General features: G+C 30.3%; 3 protein-coding genes across 6 annotated transcripts in view; 1 reads left to right on the top strand and 2 right to left on the bottom strand.

Moving 5' to 3' along the window:
* Tip60 (Histone acetyltransferase Tip60) overlaps positions 1 to 5296 on the bottom strand; it is a 43025-nt gene extending 37729 nt beyond the window's left edge. For 2 of the 4 annotated variants that reach the window (XM_043044877.3, XM_043044878.3), the window contains exon 1: positions 5141 to 5296. In XM_043044877.3, coding sequence (XP_042900811.1) covers positions 5141 to 5185 — 45 coding nt within the window. In that variant the 5' untranslated portion in view covers positions 5186 to 5296. The remainder of the gene's footprint in view (positions 1 to 5140) is intronic. The other 2 variants (XM_043044879.3, XM_043044880.3) reach the window with 1 other exon arrangement.
* Positions 5297 to 6233: 937 nt separating this feature from the next.
* LOC107440452 (putative ATP-dependent RNA helicase DDX43) lies at positions 6234 to 8724 on the top strand. The gene has a single exon (XM_016053367.5). It carries the CDS (start codon positions 6414 to 6416, stop codon positions 8499 to 8501), a length of 2088 nt encoding a protein of 695 aa, XP_015908853.2. The 5' UTR covers positions 6234 to 6413; the 3' UTR covers positions 8502 to 8724.
* A 6147-nt stretch (positions 8725 to 14871) lies between these two features.
* Positions 14872 to 26287, bottom strand: LOC107440450 (uncharacterized). Its single transcript, XM_016053366.5, has 4 exons — positions 26151 to 26287; positions 21360 to 21455; positions 21211 to 21268; positions 14872 to 16911 (listed from the first exon to the last, which is right to left on the bottom strand). Exons 1-4 carry the CDS (start codon positions 26166 to 26168, stop codon positions 15698 to 15700), a joined length of 1386 nt encoding a protein of 461 aa, XP_015908852.3. The 5' UTR covers positions 26169 to 26287; the 3' UTR covers positions 14872 to 15697.
* Between the last annotated feature and the right edge of the window lie 5 nt (positions 26288 to 26292).

Here is a 26292-nt window from a genome sequence, read left to right as displayed (position 1 = left end):
AAATTGGGGTTTAAAATTGCGTAAATACAATCGCAATGCATGATTTTTAGATCCCGTGAATACGAATAGCGACATTGGAATTTAAATTTGCCTAAATAAGAATAACGATATTGGATTTTTAAATCACGTGAATACGAGTCGTGGCGCAAAATTTTTAAATCGCATGAATAAGATTAAAAATTCGTAACTTTTAAATCAGGCAAATACGAAAATCAGTGTTTGTTATTAAAAATGAGTGGATATGAATTGCAATATTAATGGACTCCAGTGTTGTTTCAAATATTAAAATCCGACGAACTGGGGGGGGGATTTGCGGAACAGGCATCAGAATGACTATGTCTTGTTAACGCGATTTAGAGAAGGTTTTTTTTTATTTAAATTATTTATTTTTTAACTATAAAATTTAGATTGATATGAAAATTTTGTCGGATTATAGGCTTTGAATCACTGACTTTCGCAAATCAATGGTCCTGATATCCGCGAAAAAATCACATGCCCTGCTTCTAGTTTCTAGACCAGGAGAGATTATACAATAAACATTTGTGAAGTTTTAATCTAAAAATTGTTTGCTTATGTTCTGGAAGATACATGGAAAAGCGAAATTTGAAGAATTGGAATCAGATTACTTATGCTCTCCCGACACACATTCACAAATAAGCAATAAATTGTAACTGAAAAATGAAGCACTTGGAGTATATGTACTTGGTTTCACTTCACTAGCATTTGTTTCATAATGAGCAAATTCTTAAATAAAATGTTGAGATCTTCAGAATTTAAGGGCTAAAATATACTTAATAATTACTATTAATTAAATGATGAAGTCTTGACATGAAAACATAACACTTTAAAAATTCTTTCAATATTAGTGCAGATGGGAGAACAGTTAACTATTTACATTTTGTGCTTGCTACATCTAATGCTTATTATGTGAATATAAAAGCTTTTAAAACTCACATGTTAATAAAACTCATTGTTCACTTATATTATACCTAATTTCATTCAACAAAAAAAAACAAAAGAAGACTCTTAATAGCTATATATCCACTTTTAAAATATTTAGAAGTTAATGAAAAAAAGAATATGAATATATATATATACATAAATGAATTACTGTTATCACTGCCCATTACAGTTAGAATCCTTGCAAAAAATGAAATCCACATTACTATATGTATTTACTTGAGTTTATAAAAAAACATTTTAATTAAATAAATCACTATTGAATTTTTATCTTTTCCCAATTTTCTCTGACTATCGAAAAGGCTTTGATGTTCTTAATTCACTATACTCAATATCGATACATTAGATTTTAATAGCGTTTTTGTTTTTTCTCGCTAAAGTAACAATTCGTGGACAAAAAAATAAATAATAATAACAATTACCTAACAAATAAAAGAAAATTAATGTAATTTTGACTTTATTTTTAAGAAGTATTCCAAAGATATCTGAAATTGTAAGTCTTCTAAAGAATGTAAATTGTTTTGAGAAGTATTCTTCTAAAGATAAATGATCCATGAAAAAAAAATTCTCCAACTTAAAGGGTATAACTAGTAGCCATTTGTTTTGTCTCGCTGAAGTATCAATTCGTGCACAAAAAATAAATGATAATAAATAAATAAAAGAAAATTAATGTAATTTAGACTTTATTTTAAAGATATCTGAAATTGTAAGTCTTCTAAGGAATGTAAATTGGCTTGAGAAGTATTCTAAACATAAATGATCAATTAAAAATAAAAAAAATTACCAACTTAAAGGGTATAACTAGTAGTCATTCCCAGACAATCACCTGCATAATATTTTTAAAATTTTGCAAGTTAAAATTTTATTTGGCACTTTAACGATTCTAGAGATAATGAGGCAGAAATATTGGGGGAGATTTCTGTATCCTGATATGTGGCAGAATAATAGCCAAGTCTTGGCAACTTCCGGGCAGCGGCTCGCTGAGAAACTGAAGGGAAAAAAACATCACAGAAAGGGATCAACTCGAAAAATATAACTCATAAGCACCCCCGGGCAAACATCTACATGTTGTTGTTTCTTTAAAAATTGCAAGTATTTGGCACCTTGGCGATTGTAGTTGGCGCAACAGATCACGATATGGAAATATCCCCTTCCAGAACCAAAATATTTTGTTTTTAAATTTTTGAAAGTAAAAAAATCCTTTGGCTCAATAGTAGGACTGGGCGATATTAGAAATTATATATCATGATGCATTGTCAGTTTTGCATCGCGATATAGCGATATAGTATTTTTGAATTTCATTTACTTGTAAGGCACATAAAGTCAGATTTCTATCAAAACTTCATACTCAGATTGATTTAAATCAATTTATAAATTTGAAGATATATATGTTTTGCTTAAGAAAGATATTAAATAAATTGACTACAATGTACAAATCTTACTTAAAATATTTATTGAAATGTTTGTTTAGAAATTCATAATAAACGTAAAACAAAGTCGTCTAATTTAAAAATAAGTGAGCACTTTACGGTAGAACAGTTTAACGAGGACCAATACCGCACACCCTTGGTCCCTACGCAGACTGATCCAAGTGGTCAATCACCCGCACAATGACCGCAGCCAGTGATGCTTGACTTCGGTGATCTGCAGGGAACCGTGTCTTAACGATCAGTCCACTGCGGGACTTTATCATTTCAGATAAATAATTAAATTAAATCAAATAATGACAGAATTATGAACGAAAAACTAAGTAAGATTTAATTTCGTAAAAATAAAAAAAATTTGATATTCGATAATATATTTAGCTAATTAACAAATAATATGAAAAGAATATTTTTAAAAAAAATTATTACACTCCCTAATTAAACGAAGAGCTAAATGATTTAAAAAAATGAATAAAATATGCAAACCTTCCAAAAATTTTTGTATAAACAAAGTTGATTGACTTATGTCCAAATCTAAATGACAAATATAAATTTTGTTTTAACTTTATTTCTAAAAATAAAAACAACAAGATTTATAAATTTAAAATCACTATAAAAATTCATTAAATTATTAGAAGTTTCATCCAAAAAGTTTTTATTAAAAGAAAGTAAAAAAATAACCTAACAAATTCAATTCCTTATGCCCATAAGGAATTGAATTTGTTAGGTTATTTTACTAACTTAAAGGTTAAAACTTTTTGGCCTAAATTAGATTGCCGATAATTTTCCCATTTAAAAATAAAAAGAAGTTTTTAAGAAAAAAAACTTATCTAATTAATGAAGAAACTCTTCTTTATATATTCTTTTCATTAATAGATTGCCTTCAGAACAAGGTAACATCGGCGATCATGACGTTAGTCCCACTGAAAATAATCTATGAGAAAAGCCGCGACAAAGAGAAAAAAAGCTAAGAGGTGCGAAAAGGAACATGCGATATAGCGATATGTGTTCTCAAAACTCTGATTCTGATTCTACAGTTCACCAATCAAGGCCAATTCAGCATACCGAAATGAACATCGTCTTCCACAGCGTGAGTCGACATCGGAGAATCTTATAGCGCTATATCGTTATCTTATATCCTTGCGTGTCTTATATCTCTATATCGTTTTGCGCTCATTGTCTTTACTCGACGGCTTAAATCAGATTTCTGATGCATCGCCTTGAATGAAAGTCGCTGTATTGTCTTGCCGATATATGCGTTAAATCGATATGTCTCGATACACCGATTTATAGCCCAGTCCTACTCAATAGTGAAGGTAGCAGTTTGCATCAAAATTTCCGTATCATGATCTGTTACCCCAATTGCAACTGCCAAGACACCAAAGGGATTTTAAACTTGTAAATTAAAAAGAAAATGTGTAGAGGTTTGCCAGAATATGGCTACGATACAAATCCTTTGATTTGGTTACCTTCTGTGAAGTTTCTTGCAGGCCATTGCTCAGAAGTTGCCAAGACATGGCAATTATTCTGCTGCAGTCAAAAATACAAAAAAATTTTCTTAGTTGCGAGCAGACATTTGCATCAGCCACCATGTAGTGTTTTTTAAAGTTTCTGTCTCGCAATTGGACACAGATATGAAAATTTGCACACCAAATAATTTATGTTCACATTAATTTATATTTATTATGTTCACATTAATTACATTAATCAAATTAATGTATTTATTACATACCCACTGTTAAAAGTACAAAAAAAGGAAATATTCCTTTGAACTGGCTTATGGCTGGAGAGAACAGATGTCCATATAATTAACACCCTTTTTTTTTAAGCCACTTGTTAAAAAAATGATCAAAACTATAACACAACCTATGTTGTCGCACGCTGATTGTTGATGTGCGGCCGGCAGGAACTTCTGAACGTAATAAAAAAATTTCTTTCATTTCGTTTTTGTTCAAACATTATAAATTTTCTTTTATTAAAATGTTTAGTTCAAATTTATATTACTCTATAAAATGCGTTTTTTTTTTTTTTTTGCACTTTCATTCTGTAAGCTTCTTTTTTATTCTAATTTATATCCTTTGCCAATATTAATGCATAGATAAAATATTTTTGTTAAATTTATTATTGCGAAAAATGGAAAAAGTTTTTTAAAAAAAATTATGTTTTTTTCAGTTTTAAAGAAATTTAAATAATTGAAAGTATTTGATTTTCTGTAAATATGTTATTAAGTTTATTGATAAAAATGTTTGGTAAAAATATATTTGATAAAAATACTTGGTGTTTAGAACACTAGGATGTTTAGATAAACATTATATTTGCCGCTAACTTAACTAAATATGAGTGCGGCTCTTCGTCAATTTCCCCTCAATGGGACTCAATTTACGTGCTGCGTAAGTGGCCCTTCACGCAAAAAAGTTGTGCACCCCTAATCTATAGCTTAACTTTCTAATATGTAGATAAAAAGGCCTATTATCTCCCTATCAATACAAACAAAACCTTTTATTTAAAGAAAAACGGTAAATGGTAAATGTAGGTGAAAAAAGGCAAACATTAAATGTAACTGCTTTTACTATCATCAGTTTTTAAGCTGAAGACAATTAAGACAACTGAAAGTTACTAACATAAGTGATCTACTATGTACTAATCAACTGAGTTGGATAAAAGGGATGGAAGATTGAGTAACATTTATCAGATTATCTATTAAACCTTAAGAGAGAAATTTTGCACATTAAAAATATAAAGTACATAAAACTTACCGCATTTCCATCTAAATTATTTATTGTTATAAAATCATCAGCCATAGCTTTCCAATTTTGTTTATTTAGTGCATTTGACGTAAGTCCTTAGCTGACTATATTTGTAGGATGCGATAATAGGATGGTGCAATAAATGAAAAATATTAAAGGGCCGTTCTCCCTACATGCAATTCTTTTTTTCGCATGTGAATGATAGCGTTTTTAATGGGTTTCATTCAATATTTCCTTGTCTTCTGGATTGGGTTCTAAATTACAAGGCGACTGAGTTGAACATTAGTTGTCGTAAATCCAAAAAATTGGTTCGACTCTACAATGACGGTTATAAAAAGAATTTAAAAAAATTGATCATGTCAACGATCTTGACAATGGTAAGTACCGCAGTAGACTGATCGTTAGGACACGGTTCCCAGCAGTTCACCGAAGTCAAGCATCACTGGCTGCGGTCAGTGTGCGGGTGGGTGACCACTTGGATCAGTCTGCGTAGGGACCGAGGGTGTGCGGTATTGGTCCTCGTTAAACTGTGCTACCGTAAAGTGCTCGACTTCGCGCGCAGGTCATCGGGCTACCGAAGTGGGAGTGCCATCCCTTCCGCAGAGGATCAAAATTGTAATGGCATGTCTTCGGATCATCCTCCGGAATGTTTCCCAGACCGTCGCCAAATGCCCATTATGCAGCTCTAGTGCGACGTAAATTAACAACAACAACAACAATGGTAAGTAAACAAGCAAAGGCATGACCGTTTAGAAACCTGGAGCATTTAATAGTGCATGGGGCAGTTTGATTAAAGGAATGAGTGGTGTGGTGCACTGTTGCCTATCCATTTTCACTACTTTTTCCTTAAGATTGAGTCCTGCAGTGGTAGGGCCTAAGGGTTCACGATATCTGTTCTCGTTAAACTGTTCTACCGTAAAGTGCTCACAGATTGTCGGGCTACTGAAGTAAGGGAGAAATCCTAACTGCCGAGGATCAAAATTGAACTCTCATGACTTCGGATCCTTAGAGATATTTCCCTGACCGTCGCCAATAGCCCATTGTGCAGTTCTAGTGCGGCGCAAATAAAGTACTTACCTCTCTTTTTGAAAAGAAACAACTCAACTCATTTTTCTATTAAGTAGTTTACAGTAAGCTGTAAGCTAATTTTGCAAATTAAGCATTAAGTCTTAACAATAAGTTACAATAGCTTTGGTACGTCAGTTTTCTTAATATCCGGCGAGAAGCTACTGTTAAATTCAAATATTATTGTTAAAAAGCTTGGCTTAATATTTTAATAAAAATGGAAGAGTGTTGGGATGATGAACTTTATGATCCTTCGGCTCCAACTACTGAATACAATGTTCCAAAATACACTCCACCTGCTAAACGATGGGATGATAATCAGAGTAACACTACTTGGAATCAGAGTAACACTTCTTGGAATCAGAGTAACACTTCTTGGGATCAGAGTAACAACACTTGGGATTCGGAAAATTCCAACCAACGATATGTAAATAATTCTACATATGTTCCCCAAGGAAGACCTAGCTATAATGACCGGTCCCAATTTTCTAACAGGGGTCCTCGTAATTTTCAGAGGGACAATACGAGGGAAGAGCAAGATTGTACTGAAATGGTAATAGATTCTAATAAAGTAGGAAAAGTGATTGGGCGAGGAGGTTCAAAAATACAAGAGCTTCAAACTGAAAGTGGGGCGCGCATAAAAGTCTTGCGCGATGACGGCAACAGCATGGACGGAACTACAGTACGTATAACTGGTTCCCAAGAATCTCGCGATGCAGCCAAAAAACTCATAGAGGACTTGACTACCGATTTCCAAAGATTCTCCACTGACTCATCTGCTCGTTCTGGTGAAAGATCAGCGTACAGCGACTCTTCATATGCTGACTCCACTCCGAATGGCACAACAACATTTATCGATTGGGATAAAATTGGCCAAGAGTGTGAAGAAGCAAGAAAGAGAAAGCTTGCTTCACTCCCTCCCATTATAAAGATGTTTTACTCAGAAGATCCTAGTGTTACTGCTATGTCCAAAAAGGCTGTTCACGAGTTTAGAATGATGAATAATAATATATCTGTAAATAAAGTTAATGAAGATGATGATAGGCCTACACCTAATCCTGTCACTACATTCAAACATGCTTTTCATCCTTATCCAGAACTTTTGGAGGAACTGCAAAAGCAGAATTTTAAAACTCCATCACCTATTCAAAGTCAAGCTTGGCCGATACTGCTTAATGGATACGACATGATAGGAATAGCGCAAACTGGAACTGGTAAAACGATTGCCTTTTTATTTCCAGCTCTGATACACATTGTGGGTCAGGTGACTCCCAGATCTCAACGTGTCGGACCGACCTGTCTCATATTAGCTCCGACACGCGAACTTGCTCAACAAATTGAATCTGAAGCAAAGAAATATACCTACCACGATATCAAGTGTGTCTGCATTTATGGCGGCGGGAGTCGAAGAAATCAGATCGGCGTGGTTACCAAGGGAGTTGACATTGTGATTGCCACCCCAGGACGACTAAACGATTTGGTAATGAACAAAATTATAGACGTGACAGGTGTGACCTATTTAGTCCTCGACGAAGCCGATCGTATGCTCGACATGGGTTTTGAGCCACAGATTAGAAAAATTGTGATCGACATCCGACCCGATCGGCAGACGGTGATGACCAGTGCTACTTGGACGAGTGAGATTCAGCATTTGGCTGCTCGCTACATGACAAATCCTTTCAAGGTTAATGTTGGAGCATTGGATTTAGCCGCTGTCCATTCTGTTACACAGGAGATTGTTTTTGCGGAAGACGAAGATCGACGCGAAATACTAGAAGAGTTCATAGGAAATATGGGATCTGGTGACAAGGTCATAGTGTTCGTTGAGCGCAAGTGCATCGCTGACGATTTGTCCAGCGATCTATTGTTACGGGGTGTTTCCCTGCAATCTATCCATGGTGATAGGGAGCAGTGTGATCGAGAACAGGCTCTGGACGATTTGAAAACAGGCGCTGTCCGTATATTGATTGCTACAGATGTCGCATCAAGAGGGTTAGATATTAAAGATATAACCCATGTGTTCAATATGTATTTTCCAAGAAACATTGAAGAATATGTTCATCGTGTAGGACGTACTGGGCGTGCAGGAAATACTGGTCATGCCATTTCCATATTTACGAGGCAAGACTGGATGCACGCTGGTGCTCTAGTTAAAATTTTAGAGGAAGCCGATCAATTTGTTCCCGACGAATTGTACGAAATGTCTAAGCGCTATAAAGCCTGGAAAATGAAAAAGCAGGCAGAGGAAGAGGCCTATGGAGGAAGGCGTTCAAGAGGTGGAGGAGGTGGGAGACGACGTTTTTGAGTTTAGATTTTGCTTCGTTTTTGTTACATATTAGTTATATGAATTGTGATATATAACTGTTTTAACATAACCAGTTTTGCATTTTTTCATTTTGTGAAACATCAATATTTATTTAATATCATTTCTGTATAGAAAAGAATAAATTTGTGTTGTTGCAGGAAGATGTCTGGAAATTCGCATTATAATTCTTGAACTTTAATAAAAACATGTTAAGTTTACAAAAGGCTTTTATTTTTGTTTAAAAAATTGTTATGTTATATAATTTTTAGTAAATTTAAATTTGATATTTTAATCAGACATTGAAAGGTATTAAGGCTTAAACTAACTTCACAGCCTAATTTATGAATTTTGTAACATTGAATATTGTTCAAAAGAGAAAAAAATTATTCTCCGATTATATTTCATTTCTGCAAAAATTAATTCCAGTAAATATTAAAAATGATATGCTCATAATAATATATTGTGATATGGGAAAATGGTAGTTAAATAAAGCTCTTTTTAGAAAAAAACTAATGTATTAAATTCCTTTTTGATATAATTTATATATTTTGGGGCTGTATAAATTAAATATTTGTCCAAAAATAGGTGTTTTTTAATATACCTCAACGTTAAATTATGGGTCCATCTGATACTACCCAAATACAATGAATCTTTAGAAGTTCATCTTTAAAAAGAAATTATGCTTTATATTCAGATTTAGTTGTTGTCTCCTATATTATACTGTTAAAAAAAAAATGAACAATTTTTTTTTTTTTTGCAGTAAAAAAGTATCAAAACAAATAAAACCATACCTTATCAAAATCTGATATAAGTCCAATATATGGAGAAATAAAAATGGCTCCTAAGGAAAGAAATTGGTCACTCGTCTTGCAATGCAGCTGACCAACATAATGCAGAGATGGTTGTGCTCTAGAAAAAGTCCAGATTTTTCGCTAACAGCGATTGGGAAATTTTTGGAAATCAACGGTCCAGAAGTTTCATCGATCATGTTTATGTATAAAAATTCTTGTATATTTTATTTAAAAATATTAGAACTAGAATTTATACTTGGCATTTCTTTCATTTGTAAATATTTTTTCTGGTAGAATAATAAATGTGATTAGAGATAAAAAGTAAATTTATACAAAATTATTAATTTAAATTATGCTGCAAATAATTTATTTAGAATTTCATGTTGTGAAATTATCAATGATTTAAATTTATAAAGACGTTAATTTTTTTAAATGAGTCATTAAGGATTTTACTCAAGAAATTTTCAGGATTTTTTAGTTGGGCTCACAATTACCCCTGATTATGTCAGTTTGAGAAAAAAAATTCTAATTAGTTTCATGATCGCCTCTGACAGCTGCACAACTCTCGCATCATTGTTTCATTTTGTTAACCAGGGACCTTATCAATCTCTAGCGTGACCAGACATACCCTTGCACTAAGGCACCCTTGAGCTCACCAATGGTTGGTGGAGCTGGTCTTCATGCTGCTACTGTACAAGCGTATCTCATACATGTTCCATAGGATTAAGGTCAGGGACAGTGCAGGCCGCTCCAATTGTTGTGGGCATTATTCCATAAAGATGAAATTTTGTTCATTTGCTCCACAGAAAAGTCTCACTTAGGATGCAAGGATCTTGTTTCTGTACCTCTGACCTGTCAGATTACCTGTTTCGAACATGTCACTATTCGGCCCTTTATCCGAATATTTGATTCGACAAAGCACTTTTTTCAAAATATTATTTCTGCAAAGTATTTTTTTTTGGAGAGGGGAGGGATTTGAATAGATTTAATTAAAGAATAATTGAAAATCGTATTTTTTATGATACCTAATTCGAAGTAGTTTTTTGGCATATTTGTTAAGTTCTAAAACCTGCTAATTTATGTTCTGAAAGACAAAGGAAAAAGCGAGGTTTGAAACTATGCTCCATTTCAAGTTTTTTTTTTTTTTTAAAAAAAAGAGACCACTGCAATGTAGAACTTAAGTAATCATCCGCAGCTGCATATATTTTCGTTTTGTTTTGTTATCAAATTATTCAAATATGCTTTTAAAAATTGAACACTTCAAACAGAAATTTAATACACATTTTTTTTTAATGATTATATCAAAGAATTATTTTTTAAAAAAAGGCTATACTTTCGAAGTCTTACTAAAATCCTAGATTTAGTGACGTGTTTGAATAAATAAGAACATTCTTTCTTGAAAAGAAACAACTGTATGACGTTCCTAGAGCATTGGATTTGATTGAACCACGAAAAATGGTGTCTTATGCTGACATGCCCTTAACAAATATAATGGGAGTTGAGGAATTATTAATTTGATTCACTGAGGAAGAAAATAGTTTACAAAGAAAAATTTTTATTCTTTCGTCCATTTTTTGAAATGCGAATAGAAAGACGTAAATTTGTTATGATTTTTAGTAATTCTTATTAATTGTTAGTTGATTATTCAAAAAGTTTTGTTTTCCTCATTTAACATTTCAGAAAGAAGGCTTAGCAACATCCTTTCGGAGTTGGTGATGTTATTATACGTTCACACTGGAAGCTTTGGATCAATTTGCAAACAGGCTCTCTCCATGAGGATAATAGTTTTTTCGTAACTTGCAACGAAGTATAAATTACTGTATAGTTAAACATGAGTTTTTTAATTTTATTCAGGAAGTCATATTTTGTCGTTTATTCAACGCTTTTTGCTTTAAGAATTAGAAACACTTTTTTTTTCTTTTCCGTTTTAGCAGCTTTTCTGTTTTAATTACAGCACAGATTTCTGATAGATTTCTTTCTTTTGTAATTATTTTTTTACCTGCATAGTAAGACAGATTATCGGTAACACAGAAAACTGTGATTCTCAAAGTTAGTTATATTTCAGAACTGAGAAAAATATTTATGTTTCTCTTTTGCCTTTTTTAGTAATTTTTCTTTTTATTTGTGTTTTTATTCTGACAGTATTTTTTTTAAGAAGGTTTCTAATGGATATTATTCTTTTATGGTTACTTTTTACTGCAGCGCAAAAAAGTTAATTTGAGATTTTTAGCGTCAAATTTTTCATTTACAAATTAAGAATGATTTTTGTTTTGGTTGCTATCTAGCTTTTCCTATTAACACACTTTTATTTTTAATAGACGTTTTTATTATAAAACGGCAGTAAAGATGGAACTTTTGCACATAATCTGTTTTTAACATAGTGCAGCATTTTTAAAAGTGTTCCTGATAGACTATATTTTTTTAGCGTTTTACGGATGCTTTTTTTTTTTAAGAAAATATTATTTGTTCTTTCTTTTAAGAATTAAGAGGATACTTTTTTCTTCAACTTTACAATTTTATTTAATTTTTTTAATAGCTGTTAGTCAGTTTTTTATTTATCATAAATATAGTTAGTTCACCAGGAGTTGGCTCCGCCTTCATCTCGTGGTATCCAATGATGCTATTTTTGGGAGAAGGATGTGAACAATCCTAAACAAGGTTGCTATTTGGCAATCATATTACAAAAATATTTATTTCGCAATTTTTATGTGCATTTTATTTTATAAATTTGATATTTCTCTCTTTTGAGTGAATAGTTTGTCTTTTTTAAAAAAATTGCTGGAAAAAGAGCAGTTTTCAAATTTAAAATGTATTTGATTAGCTCGAGTAACAACAGGTATAGTAGCAGATGATAAAGCGAAGTAAGTGACTGGAAAAGAATTCATTGTTTGCGTTTAGTGCGCATTGATGGTTGTCTCAATTTCAAGAGCGAAGATGTATCTTATCTTACTCCCGCACTGAAATGAACTCTGCGTCCGAGGAGGTGGAGCCAAGTGCCCAACTCCTGGTGAACGAACTATATTTATAGATATCTTAATATGTAATAATTCCTAATTATGTTCATAACCATAAATATTTCTATTATAGTAAGTTTCCCCTTTATACCAATAAGATTTGATTATTTTTCAATTTTGGATCATTTTAAAATATTAGATCGAAGTAATCTGGATCAGTTGAAGATGTACTTTAACTATCACTGAAGAGTTTTCAATACAAATAAATTATGCAATAAGTATGAGTATGCATATTACACTTAATTTGTTTTGTAGATAAATAATATATTATAATTTAGCAAAATATTTTTTTTAATCATGTACTTTATTTATTTCAAGTATTTTAGCTCATTTGTTCATCATAATTCTGTTGACAAAAAGTTACTAAGATAAACTTATAAAAAAATAAGTTAATAATTTCAAAGAACAATTAGGTTTAAATTGATTGGAAATGATAAAATGTGAAAAAACTGACCTGGTGGGTATTAATTTGGGTTTTTTCAAGTGTGTCCAATCTAAAAAAAAAAAAAAAAAAAACACTGGGTTTTACTGGGTTGGGCCTTCCCCTTTGTAAATCCTGCCTTCAACACAATGAAGTAGATCAGAAATTGGGTGAAAACAGAGTCAGCTAAAATCTTAAAACATTTATACAGAAAACTTGTTATAAGGATCATTGGCAATAGTATAGTAATAGTTTTTTATTTAGGAATTGCAAGCTATACTTCGTTTCACCTCAAGTTGGTACTGGAGAGAAAGGTAGGTAGACTGGATTGCAGCCATTGTCATGGAAACTGGGTTGCTCAAAGATAGTTGGGGGCGTTAGGTAGCAAAAAAAAAGAGAAAGTGGTGGCAATATTGGCGTTAAAGAAAACAAAGCGCCAATATTTTTTCTCTCCTAAGAATCTTACTAAAATTTTGAGCAAAATATAGAAAAGAGCAAGATTTTTCTAGAGCATTTCTAATAATAATTGATTTGAGATACTAATTGTAAGCTGATTTCTTACTATAATTTTTTTTTAAAAGACAGATTTTTTTTTTAACTAAATGAAATTAGTTTTAAACGAAATAAAATTATAATTAAAAAAGATAGTTTTTTATTTATTAAAACTAAGTAAAAAAAATATGCTCATAAATACTTTACTTTAGATACTTATTTTTGTATGCAACCTTTTTTTTTTAATAAATTTATATGTTTTAATTTATCCAACATTGGTGTTTTGTAGGGGAAGGAAAAATCAACATAGGCAAGAAAGCATTGATCATGAAAAAGATCATACATATGTTTTATAATATTTACTTTTCTTTGTTTTTATAAAAAGTAACATTTTTTTCTGTAAAGTTTTTTTTTATTATAAAACTAATTTTTTTTCCTGAAGTATATTTGCTTCCGTGAAACAAAAGAACTTAGCTAAAAAATCTCTCTATAATGGAAGATTGCCTTTTTCTTTTCTCCAGGGGTGATTGTGAGCCAAAGTCAAAATTCCGGAAAATTTCCAGAGTTAAAAAAAAACAAAAACAGTTTAAATTGAAAAATTAGAAAAAATTTAAACAAGGTTTTTTTCTTCCTTTTTCTCAATAGTTCTTAGTTTACTTAATATATATTAAAAATTTTACACGTACCTATACCATTTACACATACCTATGATGACCTGGAGAAGTAATTAAAATTCACAAATGTGTCTTTCTTTTTTGAGTTTATGAATATAACAACTGCTTACTGACAAAAAATGAATATTAATCATGAATATAAGCTTAGAAAGTATCTCTCTGGCACTCCCTTACAAAAAAATAAAATAAACTGTGTTTTTAAGTTCCACCTTTGAAAATTTGATTTCCGGAAACTCCTGTGATGAATGATTTTTTTAAACGTCTGGACTTTCGATCTCCGGAGCACAATCAGCCCTGTTTCTCTAAAGAAATTCTCAAGTCTTTAAAAATCTCATATAAAGCTGAATTAATGGCTACAAAAACAAACTAGCAAAAAAAAACAAGCTAACATTTAGTAATTAGCAAAAAAAATAAACAAAAATTAACAATTAATGCAATAAAATACAAACTTTAAAAAAAAACAACCTAAAAATAAATAAATAACAACTAATAAAATCAATTAATCTGCGAAAGAAACTGAAATAATGCAAAAAAGGTAAGGAGACTTGAAAGAGCTGGCTGACAAGTGCGAAAACATAGCCAACTCACCAATATCCCGTCCTCGGAAACTAATTCATCGCCAAACACCTCCCTTGTATATTCGCTTTCCTGAGAAGGTATTTATGAATTAAATATATTTAATCATGAAAAAACTTCTAAAACTTGTTTCAAGATACATATTTCGTATTGTACAAAATTTATTTATATTTGCATTCACACATAAACTGTAATTAATTCGGAAATAGCGAATAACTACTTTTCAAAGGCGTAGTATTACATTTCCTACCTTTCCCTGTAGTGCCAACTTGAGGTGAAACGAAGTATAGCCAGCTCTAAAGCTGATTTTTTAAGGGGAAAAAAAAATGGATTGTATATATCATCTGCAAGCTAGCTGCTTGTTATGTATCAAACTGAAAGTTTTAATGAAAGAAAAGCAAATTTAAGTTATAAACATTTAGTTTTTTATTATTATTATTCATCTTTTCTTTGTCATGCAACAAAAAATTGAAAAATATCTACAAAACAAATAAAAAATTATTATATAAAATGAGACAAGGTAAAAAATCAAATGCAAATCTCAGTAGCTACACTATAAAAATTTTATTTCTGCAAGTAGCTTTCACAATTTTATAACATTAACCTTTATTGCATGACTACTTATCAACAGTTAAATTTTATGTAAGAAAAATTGCAAATATTTTTGAGAATTAACAATTGCTTTGCATGGTCAGTGCCATAACATTTTACAATGAATTTTTCTGTCACAACAGCATGATTCAGGCAAATAGATCACTAGTTCATTTCTGAATAATTACAACAATCAATTTAAATCTAATTTTTAAAAACACGCCTACAAATTCAAACACATTTACTAAAGACCTTATTTAATGACTATTAATATAAAAATGTATATACAATTTATATGTAAAGAACAAGATAAAAATTAAAACACAGCAATCTTACAATAGTAAAGTTAGTAAAGCACAGTCCAGTTATAATATATATATAATTTTTTTCACAGCCTCAAACAGCTGAAATCCACTTTTCAAAAAAAAATAGTGAAATGTGGCAGATATGAGAGAAAGAGCACAAACAATACTTTTCTATTAATCTAATAATTTAAATATATTTATGCACAAAAGCTCAATCTTTCAATCAAGATCACAACAATATATCACTCAAAAAACACGAGGGCAGACTCGCTTTAAAAATGCTTTTTATGCAAAATATATTACGCAGCAAATTTATTGCTAGTTTTATGAAATTAATGAACATCACTAGAAGACGCATAATGTTTTCCATTTGTATAAAGTTCATCTTTATCTAACGTGTGCCTCTGCTGGTGGTCGATACCGTTGATTTCGGAGCGAGGCTTCTTGAACAGGTCGGCCCAACATCGAGAAGAGTCAGCCTGTTTCACGTCTTCCTCGCAAGTCGAAGCGGCACATTTATCGTAAAAGTCATCTGTAACTATTCCCGGATCGGGAATATAGTCAGGAGACGAGCTTATGCTCTTACTGTTAGGATAGTCGGAAGAGGAGTTGCAGTCCGTAATGTCCTCTCCCTCTGACATATTTTTGGCAGCAGAGTCTGTAGTCTTCTCTTCGGAAGACTGTTTCTGTTGTTCACAGTTCGACTGGACGTGTGGGACAATCTCACTAGTTTTGGCGAGCAAAGCGGGTTCTGCATTTTCACAAGAACTACTGACTGGGGAGGTGGTGTCCTCCGGTTGAAGGTTGACCGGAAGCACCATTGGAGCAGATGGAGAAGGCAAGTAACTGCTATAGGGGTGGTTAAATACGGGAACATAATACATTGCGGCTGATGGAGCTTGCGGCCCAGTCATCTGGGGGTATGGAAGAGTGTGCAAACCTGGGGGATAACCATGTAAAGGAATTGTCCCACCTGCGACACCAAACGTAGATGGTGGTACAGGTAAAGGCACTAAAGGTGGACGATCACTACTAACAGTTGGAGAAGTCCCATCTAGAGTTACTTCTCGGTAAACATCTGCAACAGTCTCAGATGACGTAGAATAGTCCAATTTCTTTTTGCTACGGCGATTATTATATTGTTTTTCAGTTGGTTTGCTGTTGCTGCTCTTTTGATTAGATTCAGAATCAATATGCCCCATATATTTCTCTTGCGCAACAGTTGCAGGAACTACTGGTACAAACTGCCCATAAGGTGAAGGTATAGGGCTGGCTTCCCCAGCACTTCCTGGTATTGGACATGCAAAGAATGGCATTCCCATATGATGATAGGCACGTAGATAAGGTATCGTCCTAGACACAATGTAAGGAGGATTTGGATATGGACTTACACTAGTAGGGGGTGCAATGAATGCTTCTACTGTTGGTGGAGGTAGACGTGCAACTGGAGGTGATAAAGGAGATTGTGGGGTTGCAAAATGTAAAGCTGGGCCAACAACAGATCCCAGACATTTGGTACTTTTTACATCTATTTTCTCTAGTGTATCTAAAAAGAGAAAAATATATATATATATATCAGCAATAGAAAATGGCTAAAAATGGTTAGTAAAATATCAAACTAATACATTTTTCTAAAAACAAATACAGCTTTTTTATTGTACATTTTTAAAAAAAAATGATTACCAGTAATCAATTACTTGTCATCCAAATTAGATGTTAACATAATTACCAACTTCATTTAAAATCTGGTAAGAATCAATATTATAATCAACTTTTAATTAAAATTTTTGAGCAAAATATTAAGTTTTTCAGAAACTGCTCAATGTACTACTACTGATGTACCACTACTAATGTTACTAGGCTCTTGAAACACAAATTTAAACTTATAAATGAGAAAGGTTTTTGTGTGCATACATGGGTATCGCAAGAGTACATTTTTTGAGGACGAAGCCAGTATTCAAAAAACCACACACACACAAATCCTCAAAAGACCACAGTCACAATATTGTTCTAAAAATGTTATTGATAAGAAGAAAAAAAATTCTTATATGTGCTAAATACCTGCAAAAAGATAAATTATTTTATCTCTTTCTTATTTTTAGCCGAATTAAATTTGACAATAATTCTCAAAATTTTTTTTTGCCTGCAGGGCTTTCAACATATTTCAGTAAAAAAAAAAAAAAAAAAGGGGGGCGGGGGAAGATGATCATTTGTTGTTGAATAGATAGACCATTTAGAATTTTATTCAGGAACCACAATCATTTAGTTCTTCTTTATAAAAATATTAAATAATCATTAAACAGAATTTATTTCAACACAAGATCTAACCAAAAAGATATAAATTTTTCAGTAATTTACTAATAAAGTACATAATTTTTTTTAACTGCTGTGAAATTTCAAAACTGAAGCAAGTTTTAAATTTTACAATAAAAAGATTCACTGAAGAAAAATTAAATTGATCCGTATGCAAGTTTCCCACCTTATTCAAAATTATTCACCTTAACTACTAAGGTTCAAAAGAGTAAAAACTACTAAGCAGGAAACTGTATAAACACGCCGGTAAGAAAATGTACTCCTAATTTGAAAATAAAATAAAGAAATATATGTATTAGTAACTACAACTTTTCCTTGCCTAAATATTGAGAAAAAAAAAAGTTTTAATAATTTATGGAAAGAAAAAAAAATAATTAAGACAATTGTGAAAAGTAACTTATTAAATGTAAATGGTGTTTCAATCCACCACATCGAAAATTTATTGAATTGTTAATTTCTATTACTTTTAAATAAAATGATTAATAGGTAAAAGTTTTTGAAGTTATATGTGAATATGTGTCAGAATTTCCTAGTATTACACAAGTGAACACCTCAAACAGTACTTTTTAAAAATAATATGATTGAGAAGATATTGTTTCCTTCTTTTCCTTTTCATAAAACTGCAAGAATACTGTAAATTCTTAAAAAGCACAAATCAAGTGAAATAATAATAAGTCTTTAATACTTTGTAAAATAAGTGATTGGTAATTCAGTGCAAACTTTGTGATTTCCCAAAAAATATCCATACAGATTAGGGATGCACAATCTTTTTGGGTGAAGGGCCACTTACTGAGAAGGTAGATTAACAAAGGGCCACACGCATATTTAGTCGTGTTAGCAGCAAATATGATAATTTTTATATAAACCTTAGTGTTCTAAGCACTAAAAATTTTTATCAGTAAACTTAATACAATTTGCAGAAAATTAAAATCTTTTAATTATTAATTATTGTGAGCCTAAGTCAAAATTCCGGAAAATTTCTTGAGTTAAAAAAAAAAGAAGTTTAAATTGAAAAAAATTTAAACAAGTTTTTTTTCCCTTTTTCTCAATATTTCTTAGTTTTCTTAAAATATATTTAAAATTTTACACATACCTATGATGACCTGGAGAAGTAATTAAAATTTACAAATATGTCTTTCTTTCTTGAGTTTATGATTATAACAACTATTTACAGATAAAAAATTAATATTAATCATGAATATAAGCTTATAAAGTATCTCTCTGGATCTTCCTTACAAACAAATAAAATAAACTGTGTTTTTAAGTTCCACCTTTGAAAATTTGATTTCCGGAAACTTTGTGATCTATGATTTTTTGACACTTCTGGACCTTCGATCTCCGGAAACATCTGGATCACTGTTAGCGAAAATTCCGGAAATCCGGATTTTTTCCGGAGCACAATCAGCCCTGATTATTTATACTTATTTAAACCTAAAAAAACTGACACATTTTTTTCAAATTTTTCACAATAATTAATTTATCAAATATATACCTACCTATATATATATGTATATATACATGAATATTGGGATGGAGAATATAAATTCTAACCCAAAAGAAACTTACAGAATGAAAGTACAAAAAATATATGCATTTTATAGAGTAATATAAATATGAACTAAATATTTTAATTAAAGAAAATTTACGATGTTTAAACAAAAGCCAAATTAAAAGAATTTTTTATTGTTTTTATTTAGGAACGTAAAATACAACAAATGATTACGTGCTGATTGATTTGACATTAAATCTCAAAAGTTTGCTTATTTCCTTGATTTCTAAATTTAAAAGTTAATTTCTTCTCTTCATGAGTTTGAAAAATAACATCTTGCTGCGGATTTCAAACTCATCAGTGTCAGAGCCGATATTCATTGCTTCCTTTGAATCTACTCCATAAAATGTGTTAAATAGCGAGATTCAGTATTAGAACTGGGCTATAAATCGATATATCGCAATATATCAATTTAACGCCTGTATCGGCAGGCCGATACAATGACTTTCGCTCCAGGCGATGCATCAGAAATCTGATTTAAGGCGTCGAGTAAAGAAGACGAACGATATAACGATACAAGACACGCAAGGATCACTTACGTTCCGATGCCAACTTGCGCTGGGGAAGACAATGTATGTATCGTTATATTGAAACGGCCTTGATTGATGAGCGGTAGAATCAGAATCAGTTTTGAGAACATATATCGTGATCTCGCATGTTCGTTTCCGCACCTCTTAGTTTTTTTTTTTTCTTCTTTGCCGCGATTTGATATCGTTTCTTTTAGATTATTTCAGACTTTGTGATCACCGTCGTTTCCTTGTTCCGAACGTAATCTATTATTGAAAAAAACATATAAAGAAGTGTTTCTTAATTAATTAGGTAAATTATTTTTTTTAAACAAAACTCTTTTTTTTTTTAAATGTGAAAATTAATTTTGATATTATATGTTTAAGTATTATTTTACATTATTGAATTTATTACAAACGGAAATCTAATTTAAGGTGCCCATAAAGAATTAAATTAAAAAGTAATTAAATTTGTTAGGCTATTTTTTACTTTATTTTAATTTATTAAAATCTTTTTGGATAAAATAATAATTTAATGGGTTTTTATTACTGATTTTAAATTTATAAATCTTTAGTTGTTTTCATTTTTATAAATAAAATTATAACAAAACTTATTTTTCCTCTTTTGGATTTGGACATAAGTCAATCAACTTTGTTTATTTCAAAAAATTAGTAATGTTTGCGATTGCGACTTCTTTTTTTAAAATCATTTAGCACTTCGTTTTATTCAAGAGTAAAATCATGTTTTTTAATTTTCTTTCAATATTGTAAGTTGAATATAATAGCGAATATCATAATTCTTTTGTTTTTATTTTTAAGAAATTAAACCTTACTTTGTTTTTTCGTTCAGAATTCGGTAATTATTCAATTTAACTTTATTATTTATGTGAAATAATAAGGATAAAAAATAGTGTTGTTTTAAAAGTGTTTTTTTTCTTTTCTGTTTAATTTATTTAGCACTTTGTTTTAAGCATACAAATAATTTTTAACGAAGTTATTTTTTGAATTTTCTTTCTATACTGTTTGGCAAATATATTGGTAAATTTCAATTTTATTTATTTTTTTATTATTTATTTTTTAAACTAAGAAATCTTTCGTTATTTGAGCGATCATTTTTAGAAAATATAACATTAAAATCTTTCTTAAGCAAAACATATACATCAAATTCATAAATTGATTTAAATCAATCTGAGTATGCAGTTTTGATAGAAATCTGACTTTCTGCGCCTTACAAGTAAATGAATTTCAAAAATACTATATCGCGATGCAAAACTGACGACGCATCACAATATAAAATTTCTTATATCATCCAGTCCTATTCAGTATTAGGGGTTCGTTAAACAGGGGTTTGATTGTATTTTCTTACACAGCGACAAGGAAAGTCCTCATTTCCTTTTTTGCATTGGCAATAAAGAATAATAAATTTTAAAAAAAGCATAAGATAAAAAAAAAATACTAATAATTTATATATTCTTACCTTCTTTTTCCGGAAGAGATTCATTACAATTTTCTTTTAAAGTTATTTCCCATGGAAGCTAAATATAAAAAAAATCGTAATTAAAAAACTAAGTTATACAAAAAGATTTAATAAAAACAATCATGCCATTTTAACTTAGAAATTAATACCTCCACAGAGCCATTATTTCCAGGGCCTTTAAGTATAGCATGTATTTCTTGAATTTCCTCTTCGCTAGCATTTTCAAAATCATAAAATTCTAAATCCTAAGGAAAAACATAGAAATTAGAATATAAGCAGGTAGTCAATCACAATTTACAAATAAATATAACCCAACTTTGTCTTCTGAATTTCATGTTCATTAATGTTTAATTGTTAAAATTTCTTTTTATGATAATTTTTAAATACAAAAATAAAGAACACTTGTAAGTGCGAAAGGTATAAAAAATTTTGCGGCATGTGTCAATTGCCTTCTGCAGGAATATGACAGTGACATTTTTACCCCTTTTTCATGAAAAGTGCTGAGAGAAATACAAACAAATACTATACTATGTGAGAAACAGTTTCTGCTATGTTAATGGTTGAGAGAAGAATAAGGAGAAACTGCATCTTTGATGTACAGATTTGGTGGAAAGCGAAGGCAGATATTTTAGATGGCATGTATGGTATATAATAGATAGTGATTTATAGAAAATGAATGAGATCGAACTTACAAAAAAAAAATTTCAAATTGGGGGCAAGAGAAAAAATTGTCTGTAAAAAGCAAAAATGATTTCTCAACCCAAGTCATTAAATAAGTAATCATTACTATTTTAGAAATATGAATTTTTACAATATGAATATATTACTATTTTTAAATATGAATTTTAACAATATAATAAAGAAAAAGCAAAAATATGAGAGATTAGAAAAGAACCAAAAGAGAATAGAAATTTCAACTCAAATTCTCAGATCAGACTCTTGTTCTGCAGTGGACTAATCCTAAGGACACAGTTCTCAGTAGAACACCGAAGTCGAGCATTGTTGGCCACTGACATTGCAGCAGAAAGCTACAGAATTCTTGAAGAAAGATTTTTCTTTTGAAAAGTAGAAAATTTTAGTTTTCTTTTCTATAGAAATTTTATACGCAAAATTTGAATCATAAATTTAGATAATCACTTTCTGGCAAGAAAATTCGAGAATATTACCCATAATAATAGAATAAAAATTATTACATGTTCAATTAAAAAAAATATATTCAGGGTAGCTGCTACATTTAAGATTTTCAGCGACTTTCCATGACTAATTCCAAGAATTTTTCATGATTTTACGAAGTTACAATTTTCTCCGACAAAAACACAATAGTAAATTTAAAAAAGCATCATAGTACCATTAATTGAAATTATAGGAGTAACCAAAACTATTATACCGTGCATCTTTCTACTTAAATTAAGATTTTTAATTTAAAAAACAGAGAAAATAAAGATTTGAAGAAATAAAATATCTGAAAAAATACAAAAGTAATTATTTTTCTTTTTTCCGCAGAATTAAATTCTAAAGATACTTTTCTTGTTCAAGGGAAAGAAATACTTCTTATTTTTCAGTTCTCATTTCGGAACAAAAATAATTCGCCAATCACTGATTTGCTTCAGCTAGAATTTTAAATTGATAAAAGAAAAATTCTGAAATCACAGAAGTTTAAAACATAATTTGCTCTAGAAATGAAGTTTTTTTTTTTTTTTTTCATTCCTTAAAAGAACACAATTTTTAAAGAGCTTGATAAAAACATTTTATATTTTAATAAAATATAACTGTGAGTGGGGAGTTTGTTACAAATTCAGATATTCGGAACACGAAGAAATTGGGGTAGGGGTAAATTCCAGTTTAATAATTAGATTTTATGGTCACCTAAATTCATGACTTTCCTTGACTTTTTTTAAGAAAATAGTTAAAATCACGACATTTCATGACAAATTTTGCTCAAAACCGAAATTCATGACTTTCCAGGTGAGCGGATACCATGTATATTATATTTTATTATATATATATATATGTTTGTAAACACAGCTTTTTTTTTATCCTAAATTAGTGATATATATGCTAGTTAGTATCTTGTAAAAGTATATTAGAGCTTCAGAGTTTTTTCACAAATAGAGAGAAGAAATTCTGCCACAGGGATTATCAGGTTAATTTTAAAAAATGTGGAAACTGTGGCAAGAACTAAAAAGAAAAAAATCAACAAAATCATGTGCCAAAAAATGAAAAACCTTAAAAGTTTTATGTCCATTAAATCTATATCAATTTATGTACCACATACATGTCTTATATTTAACATAATTTTTTTATCTAACATTTATAATTAATTACCTACTAATTCAGAATATTACACCTTCAGAGTCACGAATTCAAGAAAAAAACTTACTTTTTACATGGATCATGATATTGAATTTTAAAATCGCATGGATAGGAATCGTAATGCGTAGTTTTTAAATCATGCATAAATGCGAAAAATGCAATTAGATATAACAAACACGAGAATACCAATTTGCACTACTGGATTTTAAAAATTTGTGAATACTAATCGGGGCATTGGATTTCAAACTCTCGTAAATATGGATCGCGATGTTAGGAATTTAAACCAAGCAAATAAAAATCAGGATATTGAATTTTAAAATCACGTGAATAGGAATTGCGATGTAAAATTTTAAAAATCAAATTAAAACTAATTGCAATACATAGCTTTGAAATCAAGTAAATACAAGAATCATAATTTAATATTTCCCCGTGGCGACATTGTCATAGAAGGTAACTTGCAGAAAGATTTTTCCCTTGGGCAGTAAAAAATTTTGCTTATCTTTTTTGCAGAAATTTTCAAAAGTTTTTATCTTTTATTCAGAATTATATTCCAAAGATGCCTTTCTCGTGCATCGGAGTGGGAAAAAAAATGTTTGTGATTCTTCTATTCTCCTTGGAGAATAATGGAAAAACAAATAATAATAAAGCAAAAATTTGGTTTTATTTTCTTCCTATTTTTTCATGCAGATATTACTACTGATTTCCACATAACTTTTAAAATCCAATATTTGTAATATGATACTATTTATTACAACTGAATCACGAAATAAAAACGTGGATTTAGCAACCCCTTTTTGAAGAATCCGATTTGCAATTTCGCCGTCGATCTTTTTTCGGTAGTTTCTGCTACGAATCTGTTTTTAATAATGTGAAAAAGGAATAATTAGTGCATTAACTGCGTACAAAATGCAAGAATTTCGATCATAATATTAGAATTAAAAAAAATATTACATATTCAATTAAAAAATTATTTAATTTTATCCGATTTTTTTTTATTTATTTTTTTGAAGTGAACACTTTGGTTACTTAAAATTAGTAACATGTATTTTTGTTATTTATAAGTATCTTACAGAAAGATATCAGTATTAGAGAGGAATGTCACAGAAAGCCTGAAAAAAATCTGCCACAGGGAATATTAAAATTGCATGAATAAGAATCTCAATATTAGCAAATACTGGTGCAATTCCAAATATTCAAATTGGCGAAAATCCTCCCAAACAAAAAGAATCAAGTAGGCATAAGAATGCACATAAATGTTTTGAACAGGAATGAACTAACACTTCAAAATTACAAGTTTTTGAAGTGAAACAAGGGTCTTGAGATATGTGGAATTATGCAATAATTGCACAAAAACCATAAGCCCTTCTAGTTTTTAGATCTGGACTAATGATACGAAAAACCCGGAATTCTGAAGTATCCCCGCTCGGATTACAATCACCCTTGATATAAGGATGTGCTTTTTTGGTTTTGTGATCTTAGTTCTGGTTTATGTTTCTCTCACAAAACAGCCTATCATAATTGCGAACATTGCACAGATCCTATATTTTAATTTATATATTCAGTTTATTATTTTAAAAAAGTCTTTAAGAAATTTGAAAACAAACCAGAAAATAATAGGCTTAGACTAGTAATATTCAATTATCAGTCCTTTGGACAAGTAAATAATGATCTAATTAGACAAAGGTAATAAATTTAGTCACAGGTTCTTTGACTAAGTAATCCTCCAGGGACTAATGTTTTTTAAATCTCATCATAATACAAGGTTCATGCATACTCTTGTACTACTTCTTTATTTACTACAACTGACAAATAAATTTAGTAAATCCAAAATGTTTATTTTTTCTTTTATAGGGCAAAATAATTTTAAAGAAACTTCTCAACGTACATACGGTAATGAAAATTAAATATTGTTACAATTTTATAAAACAGAACACCTACGAGTATAGTTGCTCTCCTATGTATAAGAATTCAAGAAAATTCACTGAAAATTCAAACACATATTGCAAACAGATCAAGGAAATCACATATTAATTTGTCTAAGAATGATTTTTTACACTTTTCTACAAGAAACACATAAGATTAAAACAAAAATCCATATATTAAAATAAGGTAAGTCACGCATTTAGGTATGTTCAAATATGGTCAAGAAATGTAAGACGAGTTTATTTTGGAGTATACAGCTAAGTATTGTTGCTAAAAGTTTATAAACAGGCAGATCAAAAAGAGATTCTTTTGACTTTACAGAAAATAAATTCACAAGTAATATGTGACAGGAAAGTTAAGATAATAAATATTTTCCAGTGATCACAATCATTAACATCCTAAATTAGGCTTAAAGTGTTTACTTTTACTGAAAACAAGATTTAATTCCATCCAGCTTGCAATAAAGCTCAAGAATTGTAATTTTTGCAATGTTTTTTACCAATTGAAAATATTAATAATCCAATATTGGCACAGACTACATGAAAAATGATTTTCTACATCATCGAACTTTCAGATGTTACAACCAATTTTTAAAACTTTTCTCAAGTCTTGCAACCATTGACATTTCAATGGTATTTAATTCCAAACTATAGTAATACAAATGTTCAATCTTATAGATAATTGTGATTAAAATATTTACTTACGAAGGAATTTATGTCCATTTCGAGATCCTTAACGCGGCATGCTCTAGCCGAAAGGGGCCGACATTTTTGACACGGTCATCACATCAGCTCAGCATATACACTTGTACATATAAATAAATTGGTGTTAGTTTTCGTAATATTG

This window comes from Parasteatoda tepidariorum, chromosome 3, assembly GCF_982258835.1.
Source record: "Parasteatoda tepidariorum strain Cologne lab strain chromosome 3, Ptep-v5.0, whole genome shotgun sequence".
In the NCBI taxonomy this organism is placed as follows: Eukaryota; Metazoa; Arthropoda; class Arachnida; order Araneae; family Theridiidae; genus Parasteatoda; species Parasteatoda tepidariorum.
Note: the sequence above shows the minus strand (reverse complement) of the source record. Positions and strands in the feature narration are given on the sequence as shown.

What these genes read in the sequence shown, in the direction of transcription:
- LOC107440452 (XM_016053367.5), top strand. Translation starts at nt 6,414, where the DNA reads ATGGAAGAGTGTTGGGATGATGAACTTTATGATCCTTCGGCTCCAACT.
- LOC107440450 (XM_016053366.5), bottom strand. An exon ending in GAAATAATGGCTCTGTGGAG is followed by an intron (nt 21,269 to 21,359) that starts GTATTAATTTCT and finishes TTTTATATTTAG; the next exon opens with CTTCCATGGGAAATAACTTT. An exon ending in ATCTCTTCCGGAAAAAGAAG is followed by an intron (nt 16,912 to 21,210) that starts GTAAGAATATAT and finishes TTCTCTTTTTAG; the next exon opens with ATACACTAGAGAAAATAGAT.